We start from the raw sequence: 12,500 nt of genomic DNA on the forward strand, positions 1-12,500 counted from the left end.
CTAAATTTCATTTGGGCTAGCTAGCTAAATTCCATCTGGGTTAGCTAGCTAAATTCCATCTGGGTTAGCTAGCTAAATTATATAGCCACCATTATTTCTTTATTGATGCTGTTACAATAACCAAACCATTTGTGAAACCATGCTATGAGTTGCGTTGTCCATCAGCAAATTTGCTTGATATAATCTCATCGCAACACGGCCTCCATGTTGCTTGACATATGCGGTTCCCAAGGTGAGCTCCCCAGCCTCTCCTCCGCCTGCGGTAAACACAGTCTTTATCAGCTAATGTCACTTTGTGTCAATTTGTGGACATTTATGTAATAATAAAAAACACATAAAGGATAAAGGCTTCATAATTCATAAAGTTAATGTTGACTGACTGATATTATCTCATAGAACAAAATGTATAAGATCTCCAAAACCTGCGTTAATCTCGGATTTATTTGGGGTTTTTATCCCAAAAACTATATTCATTCCCCGTAGGGATGGTTGAAAGAACTAGAGGTAACTCATTTCCGGGTTTTTGGACTACAAACTGGCGAGCTCTATTGCGGATAAAATGCTGTGCCTGGTGACGTAGGGCACATATAAATAACTTGGCGTAGAGCACATAAAAATAAATTCCCATGTACTGAATGAAAAATCTAAGTTAAATGGGTGTCCATAACATTTTCAGCTCTACTGATGATTTTGTCACAACAACTGTTGCGTTAAATAACAAATGTTCCCACTCTGGTCTTGGCAAGTGCGCTCTTGTCAACAGCTCACAGAAAAGTGGGGTTAGGATACCTACATTATGAGATCATTTGTATTAGTCAAACGGCAGCCAATCATAGATCAACATGTCCCCAGAATAAGACCCTCGATATTTATTGGAAATGAGCATAAAGCTCATCAACATGCACATTCACCACCCTGTGAAGTTTATCGCAATTTATTTCATCTGAAGCCTAATAAACGGCATGCTTTCCCGAGTCATAATGGAAGGACCACACAACATATCGCGTGACTACAAGTTTACCTTGATAAAATGGTTATTCTATCAATATTTGCGCAAAAAGCGTTTTCCACCGCCAATTCTCACAATTAATTTTACCGACACATGTCAAAAGAACTTATTGTCTATCGGCATTTATAAAAGTGTACGAGCATTTCCTGTGTCCATCAGCCCTGTCGTGACTTTCTTTCATGCGTCAGGTAATTAATCGGCATGAAATGGACACCTGGTTACTTAAAATGCTATTTTACAGACTCAGAATGACTGTTTGGGACCTTTAACAAGTTATATTTTTATCCACAGTTACACCACAAGATGGCGCTACAGCGGGTAAATATAAGATCCTGTCTTCACCAGGAGATTTAGTTAAAGAGTTCCTGAAATTAATGTCTGATTATTGCAGCGAAAACAATCGTGTATTTTATTTTTGGAATCCTAAACACGAGAAATCAAACATTAGTTACTAGAGATAGTGTACATAACCAAGTGCTCTGATATAGCAATAGAAATACATTCATGTAGATATATGTAGCCTAGTGGTTAGAGCGTTGGACGAGTAACCGGAAGGTTGCGAGCTCAAACCTCCGAGCTGACAAGGTACAAATCTGTCGTTCTGCCCCTGAACAGGCAGTTAACCCACTGTTCCTAGGCCGTCATTTAAAATAAGAATGTGTTCTTAACTGACTTGCCTGGTTAAATAAAGGTAAAATAAATAAATAAAAAAGTTCACCTCAATAAGGTGCAGTCTCCCACTACAGAGACACCCATACTCACCACCTCGACATAGCCATGGCACAAACTGCTAACAGGAAGTTAGTGTATTGACACAATCTACAAAACCATAAACATTCAAAGCATTTTGAATGTCTTCAATTACAAGTATTTAATAGACTCAGCAAGATGGCACACACAACAGGGAACTTGTTGTTTACATACATCAACATAAAAGGCGACATCACCGTGAGAATATCGTCTTACCAAACAACGTGACTGCGCTACTCTGGTACACTGACTACAAGATCAGGGACTGTTTTAATGTTGTGACCCAAACATTTTTATATGTGTATATAGTGCAGAAGCTTATATAATGGTATTTCTAAGCTTTTTAAAAATGTAAATGTCATATTTTTTTTACATAAAAACTGTTGATGGATGGTCGATGATACCAAGGAATTTATGTTTGCAGATTACAAGATCAACGACTGATATTTGAATGATCTTCTACTGTGACATGATACTTCTACTGTGACATACAGCATAGGCTAGCGTTTGTATTGTTAATATGTTAGTAGTTATTAATGAATCTACATTTTCTTATTATGTACACTAGATGACCAAAGGTATGTGGACACCTGCTCATCCAACATCTCATCACAAATTCATGGGCATTAATATGGAGTTGGTCCCCCTTTGCTGCTATAACAGCCTCCACTCTTCTGGGAAGGCTGTCCACTAGATGTTGGAACATTGCTGCTATAACAGCCTCCACTCTTCTGGGAAGGCTGTTCACTAGATGTTGGAACATTGCTGCTATAACAGCCTCCACTCTTCTGGGAAGGCTGTCCACTAGATGTTGGAACATTGCTGCAGGGACTTACTTACATTCAGCCACAAGAGCATTAGTGAGGTTGGGTACTGATGTTGTGCGATTAGGCCTGGCTCACAGTCAGCATTCCAATTTATCCCAAAGGTGTTTGATGGGGTTGAGGTCAGGGCTCTGTGCAGGCCAATCATGTTCTTCCACAACGATCTCAACAAACCAGTTCTGCATGGGACTCGCTTTGTGCACAGGGGCAGTGTTATGATTAAACAGGAATCATTTAGAACATAATTTTAGCGTTAAGATCTCCCTTCACTGGAACTAAGGGGCCTAGCACCGAACCATGAAAAACATCCTCAGACCATTTTTCCTCCTCCACCAAACCTTACAGTTGGCGCTATGCATTGTGGCAGGTAGCGTTCTCCAAACCCAGATTTGTCCGTCGGACTGCCAGATGGTGAAGCGTGATTCATCACAGTTGTTATGCTGACGTTGCTTCCAGAGGCAGTTTGGAACTCGGTAGAGTTGCAACCGAGGACAACGGATTTATACGCGCTACGCACTTCTTCGGCGGTCCCATTCTGTGAGCTTGTGTGGCCTACCACTTCACAGCTGAGCCGTTGTTGCTCCTAGACGTTTCCACTTCACAATAACAGCACTTACAGTTGACCAAGGCAGATCGAGCAGGGAATACATTTGATGAACTGATTTATTGGAAAGGTGGCAACCTATGACGGTGCCACATTGAAAGTCACTGAGCTCTTCAGTAAGGCCATTCTACTGCCAATGTTTGTCTATAAAGATTGCATGGCTGTGTGCTCGATTTTATACACCTGTTAGCAACGGGTGTGGTTGAAATAGCCGAATCCACTCATTTTAAGGGTTGTCCATATACTTTTGTATATATAGTGTATGTAATGTATATTGATCGTCCAACCCTCCATAATAAAATGAGACAGCAGACAGAGCTTAATAATTGACATACAATGTATTTATTCATTTTTGGTTATTTTCTGCCATTTAGAACTTTCCGTTGTGTACATTTTGTCTCTGTAGCAACTGTTTTTTTTAAAAAGTCTAAAAAGTAAAAGGAAAAATACAATCGTTGCTAAACACCTAAAAGGGACGACATGCATGGAAGACGAGAAACATTAGATTTTTTTTCTTTCTTTTTCTTGTTATGCATTTTTTTCTTCTTCTTCTTCTTCTTCTTTTTGAGTAACATGATGCGTCCACGTCAGGCTCCAACACACGGCTGGTGCGGCTTTGTGAAACAGTATTAGAAAAAAAAAACTACGTGTGACTCTAAATTATCTTCTTTTTTTAAACGAGAGAAAAATAAGTGGTTATAAAAATAAAGAAAATGACTTGATGTCAGACGATGGAGGGAGAGAGGAGGGGAGGAGAGAGAGAGGGAGAGGAGGGGAGAGTGAGGGACGGAGGGAGAGGAGAGAGAGGAGGAGAGAGAGGGATTGGGGAGGGAGGGAGAGGGAGAGAGAGAGGGATTGGGAGAGAGAGAGGGATTGGGAGGGAGGGAGAGGGAGGAGAGAGGGATAGAGAGGGATTGGGAGGGAGGGAGAGGGGGAGAGAGGGATAGAGAGGGATTGGGAGGGAGGGAGAGGGGGAGGGATGGGGGAGGGAGAGGAGGAGAGAGAGAGATAGAGAGGGATTGGGAGGGAGGGGGAGGGAGAGGAGGAAGAGAGAGGGGATGGGGGAGGGAGGGAGAGGAGGAGAGTGAGAGGGATAGAGAGGGATGGGGGAGGGAGGGAGAGGAGAGAGAGGGATGGGGGAGGGAGAGGAGGGAAGAGCTAGGGGGTTATGTTACATCGGAAGTGGAGGGGGGGATGGGGGAAGAGAGAGGAGGGAAGAGCTTGGGGGATATGTTGCATCGGGAGTGGAGGAGGAGAGGGATGGGGGAGGGAGGGAGAGGATGTTGTGGAGGGGGAGGAGGGGGATGCTCAGGTACAGGTAAAGCAGGGTGAAGTTGTCAGTTGTTTCACGACTGATATGTGGGGGGGGGGCATATTTGGGACATGGGTTAGTTTGAGATACAGGAGAGGGATTGGGTGGGTAGAGGGGTGGCTGTGTGAGGGTGGAGGAAGTGGAATTTGAAGGGTAGAGGGGTGGGGGGCGTTTGGGGTGAGTGTGTGTCTCAGTTTGAGGTGTCCGAGTGCACGCTGCCCGGTGCCCCGTGAGGGGGGGTGAGGGAGGGGGGGTCGGTGTTGTCCTGCCATCCACTATCAACCTGGAGAGAGAGAGAGAAAGGGAAGCGAGGAGGGAGAAAGAGAAGGAGAGAGAGAGATGACGAGGGAGGGAAAAATATTTTATAAAAGACATCAATTGAAGGTATTCACATGAGTTGGTCACCAACCTACAATATCTGTTTAAAAAAACTGGCATAGACAGTGGTGGTAAACAGAGTGTTACCATAGATACTGACATGAAGACAGTGCTTGTAAACATAGTGTTACCATAGATATCGACATGAAGACAGTGGGGAGGAAACAGTGTTACCATAGATACTGACATGGAAACAGAGTGTTACCATAGATACTGACATGGAAACAGAGTGTTACCATAGATACTCACATGGAGACAGTGGGGAGGAAACAGAGTTCCTCCAGGCAGCTCCTCATAACATCCCGTCAGGAGTGTAGCACGGTGCTGGGTATCCACCTGGAGGAACAGACCAGCAGGGGGCGCTTTACACACTAGTACAGACTAATACTACATTTATACACACACTGGGACACACTAATACTACATTTATACACACTAATACTACATTTATACACACACTAATACTACATTTATACACACTAACACTACATTTATACACACACTGGTACACACTAATACTACATTTACACACTAATACTACATTTATACACACACTGGTACACACTAACACTACATTTATACACACTAACACTACATTTATACACACACTGGTACACACTAATACTACATTTACACACTAATACTACATTTATACACTAATACTACAATTACACACTAACACTACATTTATACACACACTGGTACACACTAATACTACATTTATACACACACTGGTACACACTAATACTACATTTATACACACTAATACTACATTTATACACACACTGGTACACACTAACACTACATTTATACACACACTGGTACACACTAATACTACATTTATACACACTAACACTACATTTATACACACACTGGCACACACTAATACTACATTTATACACACACTGGTACACACTAATACTATATTTACACACTAATACTACATTTATACACACACTAATACTACATTTATACACAAACGGGTACACACACTAATGCTACATTTATACACACTAATACTACATTTATACACACACTGGTACGCACTAATACTACAATTATACACACACTAATGCTACATTTATACACACTAATGCTACATTTATACACACTAACACTACATTTATACACACACTGGTACACACTAATACTACATTTATACACACACTGGTACACACTCATACTACATTTATACACACACTGGTACACACTAATACTACATTTATACACACACTGGTACACACTAATACTACATTTATACACACACTGGTACACACTAATACTACATTTATACACAAACTGGTACACATACTAATACATTTATACACACACTAACACACACACTGTTGCACATTAACACTGCAAACTCAAACACTAATACACACACTAACACCACACACACACACACACACACACACACACACACACACACACACACACACACACACACACACACACACACACACACACACACACACACACACACGGGGTTCCAAGAGTTCCAACAGGGGGTTAAAAGGTGCAGCTGAACAGGGGTCAGAGGGGCTCCATAGGGGCTGGGGGGTTGGTAGCTGATACTAAGGGGTATCAATGATACCACCAGGAACACAGGTGGCAGTTTGGGGGGATTGAGGGGGGGGCAGGAGAGAGGAACAAGCAGCTATAACAGGGGAACCATTTTGGGGATGGGGATGAGGGGGGTCTTACTGCAGGCCTACCTGAGGCTGCAGAGGAGGGCTGAGAAATAACCCCTCCCCATTGGTCGGGTGTAAACCGGGGTGGGCGTGGCCTGTGTTGGGCCGACTGTACGACCCTGGCGAGCCTGCGGAATGTCATAACCAGCCAATCAGGAGAGAGGCTTTTGTGGCAGGGAGCAGTTGATTGGTGGGGCGGGTAATAAGAGGCGGGTTTAAACTTTGTTAGAAGGGAGACTATGGGAGAAGTAATTGTGTGAAAAAGACGTGGCTGGTCTTGGTGGTGCCGCTGTGTGTGTTTGTATGCGAGCGAGCGCGTGAAATGCACCACCACGTGGTCTACGACTGTGTGAGTGCCCGAGTGTGTGTTTGATGTCCAAATGTGTGTGATACTGGCGCGGACGCACGCGCGTGTATGTGTGTGTGTGTGTGTGTGATGTCCGAGCGTGAGTGATTCTCGCGCGTACACACGCGTGTGTGTGTGTGTGACATCCGAGTGTGTACCTGAGTTGGGCGTGGCGGGGGAGTTGGCCTGGCTGGCCTGTGAGGAGACGCTGGCTGCATCTACAGCTGTCTTCACAGCATACAGGTTCGCTTCCTCCTGGAACTTCCCTATGTTCTTCTTGTACCTGATCCTCTTGTTACCAAACCAGTTAGACACCTGAAAGAGAGAAGTGGGGGGGGGGGAGAGAGACGTAGGGGGGCGGGGAGAAGTAGGGGGGGAGAGGATAGGGAGAGAGAGACGTAGGGCGGGAGAGAGGGAGAATTAGGGGGAATAGAGGGGGAGAGAGGGAAGAAGGGGGCAGGGGAGGGAGAGAGGGGGGGCAGGGAGCGAAATAGAGGGAAGTAGGGGGCAGGGAGAGGGAGGGGGGGTGAAGGAGAAGGAGGGATGGGCGAGGGAGGTGGGACAGGAGGGGGAGAGAGAACTCAGTTTGAGGAAAAATGAAAATGATCTACTAATTTGAATCAAGTGATAACTAATACCTAGTCAAGTCTGAATCAAGTGCTAACTAATACCTAGTCAAGTCTGAATCAAGTGCTAACTAAGACCTAGTCAAGTCTGAATCAAGTGCTAACTAATACCTAGTCAAGTCTGAATCAAGTGCTAACTCAGACCTAGTCAAGTCTGGATTAGTGATAACTAAGACCTAGTCAAGTCTGAATCAAGTGCTAACTCAGACCTAGTCAAGTCTGGATTAGTGATAACTAAGACCTAGTCAAGTCTGAATCAAGTGCTAACTAATACCTAGTCAAGTCTGAATCAAGTGATAACTAATACCTAGTCAAGTCTGAATCAAGTGATAACTAAGACCTAGTCAAGTCTGAATCAAGTGATAACTAAGACCTAGTCAAGTCTGAATCAAGAGCTAACTAAGACCTAGTCAAGTCTGAATCAAGTGCTAGACCTGTCAAGTAATCAAGTGAAACTCAGACCTAGTCAAGTCTGAATCAAGTGATAACTCAGACCTAGTCAAGTCTGAATCAAGTGCTAACTAAGACCGAGTCAAGTCTGAATCAAGTGCTAACTAAGACCAAGTCAAGTCTGAATCAAGTGCTAACTAAGACCTAGTCAAGTCTGAATCAAGTGCTAACTAAGACCTAGTCAAGTCTGAATCAAGTGCTAACTAAGACCTAGTCAAGTCTGAATCAAGTGATAACTAAGACCTAGTCAAGTCTGAATCAAGTGATAACTAAGACCTAGTCAAGTCTGAATCAAGTGATAACTAAGACCTAGTCAAGTCTGAATCAAGTGCTAACTAAGACCTAGTCAAGTCTGAATCAAGTGCTAAGTAAGACCTAGTCAAGTCTGAATCAAGTGATAACTAAGACCGAGTCAAGTCTGAATCAAGTGCTAACTAAGACCTAGTCAAGTCTGAATCAAGTGCTAACTCAGACCTAGTCAAGTCTGAATCAAGTGCTAAGTAAGACCTAGTCAAGTCTGAATCAAGTGATAACTAAGACCGAGTCAAGTCTGAATCAAGTGCTAACTAAGACCTAGTCAAGTCTGAATCAAGTGCTAACTAAGACCTAGTCAAGTCTGAATCAAGTGATAACTAAGACCTAGTCAAGTCTGAATCAAGTGCTAACTAAGACCTAGTCGAGTCTGAATCAAGTGCTAACTAAGACCGAGTCAAGTCTGAATCAAGTGATAACTAAGACCTAGTCAAGTCTGAATCAAGTGCTAACTAAGACCTAGTCAAGTCTGAATCAAGTGATAACTAAGACCTAGTCAAGTCTGAATCAAGTGCTAACTAAGACCTAGTCGAGTCTGAATCAAGTGCTAACTAAGACCAAGTCAAGTCTGAATCAAGTGTATGCAGGTGCTGGAGTGTGTGTCTGGGAACTTTAAGACATGAATCACATTCTATTCTTCTCACCTCCTGGGGAAACGTTCAGACAACAACCTGTTCCTGATACAGTAAGTCTAACGTGGCTGTGGTCAAAAGTAGTGCACTTTGTTGGTCTCACATCTACCCTGTAATTGATACAGTAAGCCTAACGTGGCCGTGGTCAAAAGTAGTGCACTTTGGTGGTCTCACATCTACCCTGTAATTGATACAGTAAGCCTAACGTGGCTGTGGTCAAAAGTAGTGCACTTTGGTGGTCTCACATCTACCCTGTAATTGATACAGTAAGCCTAACGTGGCCGTGGTCAAAAGTAGTGCACTTTGGTGGTCTCACATCTACCCTGTAATTGATACAGTAAGCCTAACGTGGCCGTGGTCAAAAGTAGTGCACTTTGGTGGTCTCACATCTACCCTGTAATTGATACAGTAAGCCTAACGTGGCCGTGGTCAAAAGTAGTGCACTTTGGTGGTCTCACATCTACCCTGTAATTGATACAGTAAGCCTAACGTGGCCGTGGTCAAAAGTAGTGCACTTTGGTGGTCTCACATCTACCCTGTAATTGATACAGTAAGCCTAACGTGGCTGTGGTCAAAAGTAGTGCACTTTGGTGGTCTCACATCTACCCTGTAATTGATACAGTAAGCCTAACGTGGCTGTGGTCAAAAGTAGTGCACTTTGGTGGTCTCACATCTACCCTGTAATTGATACAGTAAGCCTAACGTGGCTGTGGTCAAAAGTAGTGCACTTTGGTGGTCTCACATCTACCCTGTAATTGATACAGTAAGCCTAACGTGGCCGTGGTCAAAAGTAGTGCACTTTGGTGGTCTCACATCTACCCTGTAATTGATACAGTAAGCCTAACGTGGCCGTGGTCAAAAGTAGTGCACTTTGGTGGTCTCACATCTACCCTGTAATTGATACAGTAAGCCTAACGTGGCCGTGGTCAAAAGTAGTGCACTTTGGTGGTCTCACATCTACCCTGTAATTGATACAGTAAGCCTAACGTGGCCGTGGTCAAAAGTAGTGCACTTTGGTGGTCTCACATCTACCCTGTAATTGATACAGTAAGCCTAACGTGGCTGTGGTCAAAAGTAGTGCACTTTGGTGGTCTCACATCAACCCTGTAATTGATACAGTAAGCCTAACGTGGCCGTGGTCAAAAGTAGTGCACTTTGGTGGTCTCACATCTACCCTGTAATTGATACAGTAAGCCTAACGTGGCCGTGGTCAAAAGTAGTGCACTTTGGTGGTCTCACATCTACCCTGTAATTGATACAGTAAGCCTAACGTGGCTGTGGTCAAAAGTAGTGCACTTTGGTGGTCTCACATCTACCCTGTAATTGATACAGTAAGCCTAACGTGGCTGTGGTCAAAAGTAGTGCACTTTGGTGGTCTCACATCTACCCTGTAATTGATACAGTAAGCCTAACGTGGCTGTGGTCAAAAGTAGTGCACTTTGGTGGTCTCACATCTACCCTGTAATTGATACAGTAAGCCTAACGTGGCCGTGGTCAAAAGTAGTGCACTTTGGTGGTCTCACATCTACCCTGTAATTGATACAGTAAGCCTAACGTGGCCGTGGTCAAAAGTAGTGCACTTTGGTGGTCTCACATCTACCCTGTAATTGATACAGTAAGCCTAACGTGGCCGTGGTCAAAAGTAGTGCACTTTGGTGGTCTCACATCTACCCTGTAATTGATACAGTAAGCCTAACGTGGCCGTGGTCAAAAGTAGTGCACTTTGGTGGTCTCACATCTACCCTGTAATTGATACAGTAAGCCTAACGTGGCCGTGGTCAAAAGTAGTGCACTTTGGTGGTCTCACATCTACCCTGTAATTGATACAGTAAGCCTAACGTGGCCGTGGTCAAAAGTAGTGCACTTTGGTGGTCTCACATCTACCCTGTAATTGATACAGTAAGCCTAACGTGGCCGTGGTCAAAAGTAGTGCACTTTGGTGGTCTCACATCTACCCTGTAATTGATACAGTAAGCCTAACGTGGCCGTGGTCAAAAGTAGTGCACTTTGGTGGTCTCACATCCACCCTGTAATTGATACAGTAAGCCTAACGTGGCCGTGGTCAAAAGTAGTGCACTTTGGTGGTCTCACATCTACCCTGTAATTGATACAGTAAGCCTAACGTGGCCGTGGTCAAAAGTAGTGCACTTTGGTGGTCTCACATCTACCCTGTAATTGATACAGTAAGCCTAACGTGGCCGTGGTCAAAAGTAGTGCACTTTGGTGGTCTCACCTCTACCCTGTAATTGATACAGTAAGCCTAACGTGGCTGTGGTCAAAAGTAGTGCACTTTGTTGGTCTCACATCTACCCTGTAATTGATACAGTAAGCCTAACGTGGCCGTGGTCAAAAGTAGTGCACTTGGTGGTCTCACATCTACCCTGTAATTGATACAGTAAGCCTAACGTGGCTGTGGTCAAAAGTAGTGCACTTTGGTGGTCTCACATCAACCCTGTAATTGATACAGTAAGCCTAACGTGGCCGTGGTCAAAAGTAGTGCACTTTGGTGGTCTCACATCTACCCTGTAATTGATACAGTAAGCCTAACGTGGCTGTGGTCAAAAGTAGTGCACTTTGGTGGTCTCACATCTACCCTGTAATTGATACAGTAAGCCTAACGTGGCTGTGGTCAAAAGTAGTGCACTTTGGTGGTCTCACATCTACCCTGTAATTGATACAGTAAGCCTAACGTGGCTGTGGTCAAAAGTAGTGCACTTTGGTGGTCTCACATCTACCCTGTAATTGATACAGTAAGCCTAACGTGGCTGTGGTCAAAAGTAGTGCACTTTGGTGGTCTCACATCTACCCTGTAATTGATACAGTAAGCCTAACGTGTCTGTGGTCAAAAGTAGTGCACTTTGGTGGTCTCACATCTACCCTGTAATTGAATTGACTTAGTTGACATGGAAAGTTAGCCGTTTATATTGTCAGAGTAAACAATCCTTCTCACCCCCCCCCCCTTAAATGATTTAGATGCACTATTGTAAAGTGGCTGTTCCACTGGATGTCATAAGGTGAATTCACCAATTTGTAAGTCGCTCTGGATAAGAGCGTCTGCCAAATGACTTAAATGATGTAAATACATGAATGATGTAAACATGAGCAATAATACCAACAGTAGTGACAATATGAACAGCAGAATAAATACCTTCTATAACCCCCTACCCTGACCTCAGACATTGACCCCTGTGTGACCCCAGTTTGACCCTTATGTAGCAGACATGAGCCGGGCTCACGTGATGAGGTAGCAATGCCTGCGACTTCAAAATCATTGTCACCAAGGGGGAATTTCCTCTTGGGCTAACAGTCAAGACGTTGGTTTCTCCCATGGGAGACCAGGGTTCAGATTCAACCTCCCATAACCCTCTACCCTAATATTAACACCTCCTAGAACCCTCTACCCTAATATTAACACCTCCTAGAACCCTCTACCATAATATTAACACCTCCTAGAACCCTCTACCCTAATATTAACACCTCCCATAACCCTCTACCATAATATTAACACCTCCTAGAACCCTCTACCATAATATTAATACCTCCTAGAACCCTCTACCATAATA

The 12,500-nt window shown here is 43.8% G+C and overlaps 1 protein-coding gene across 1 annotated transcript in view; it reads right to left on the reverse strand.

Annotated features, from left to right (window-relative positions):
- Positions 1 to 4,247: 4,247 nt before the first annotated feature.
- LOC135537055 (pre-B-cell leukemia transcription factor 1-like) overlaps positions 4,248 to 12,500 on the reverse strand; it is a 51,666-nt gene continuing 43,413 nt past the window's right edge. Inside the window, exons 6-8 of the mRNA XM_064963269.1 lie at positions 7,076 to 7,232; positions 5,127 to 5,213; positions 4,248 to 4,782 (exon numbers count right to left, since the gene is read on the reverse strand). Coding sequence (XP_064819341.1) covers positions 5,170 to 5,213; positions 7,076 to 7,232 — 201 coding nt within the window. The 3' untranslated portion in view covers positions 4,248 to 4,782; positions 5,127 to 5,169. The remainder of the gene's footprint in view (positions 4,783 to 5,126; positions 5,214 to 7,075; positions 7,233 to 12,500) is intronic.

Source organism: Oncorhynchus masou, unplaced genomic scaffold (genome assembly GCF_036934945.1).
Source record: "Oncorhynchus masou masou isolate Uvic2021 unplaced genomic scaffold, UVic_Omas_1.1 unplaced_scaffold_704, whole genome shotgun sequence".
Classification (NCBI taxonomy): Eukaryota; Metazoa; Chordata; class Actinopteri; order Salmoniformes; family Salmonidae; genus Oncorhynchus; species Oncorhynchus masou.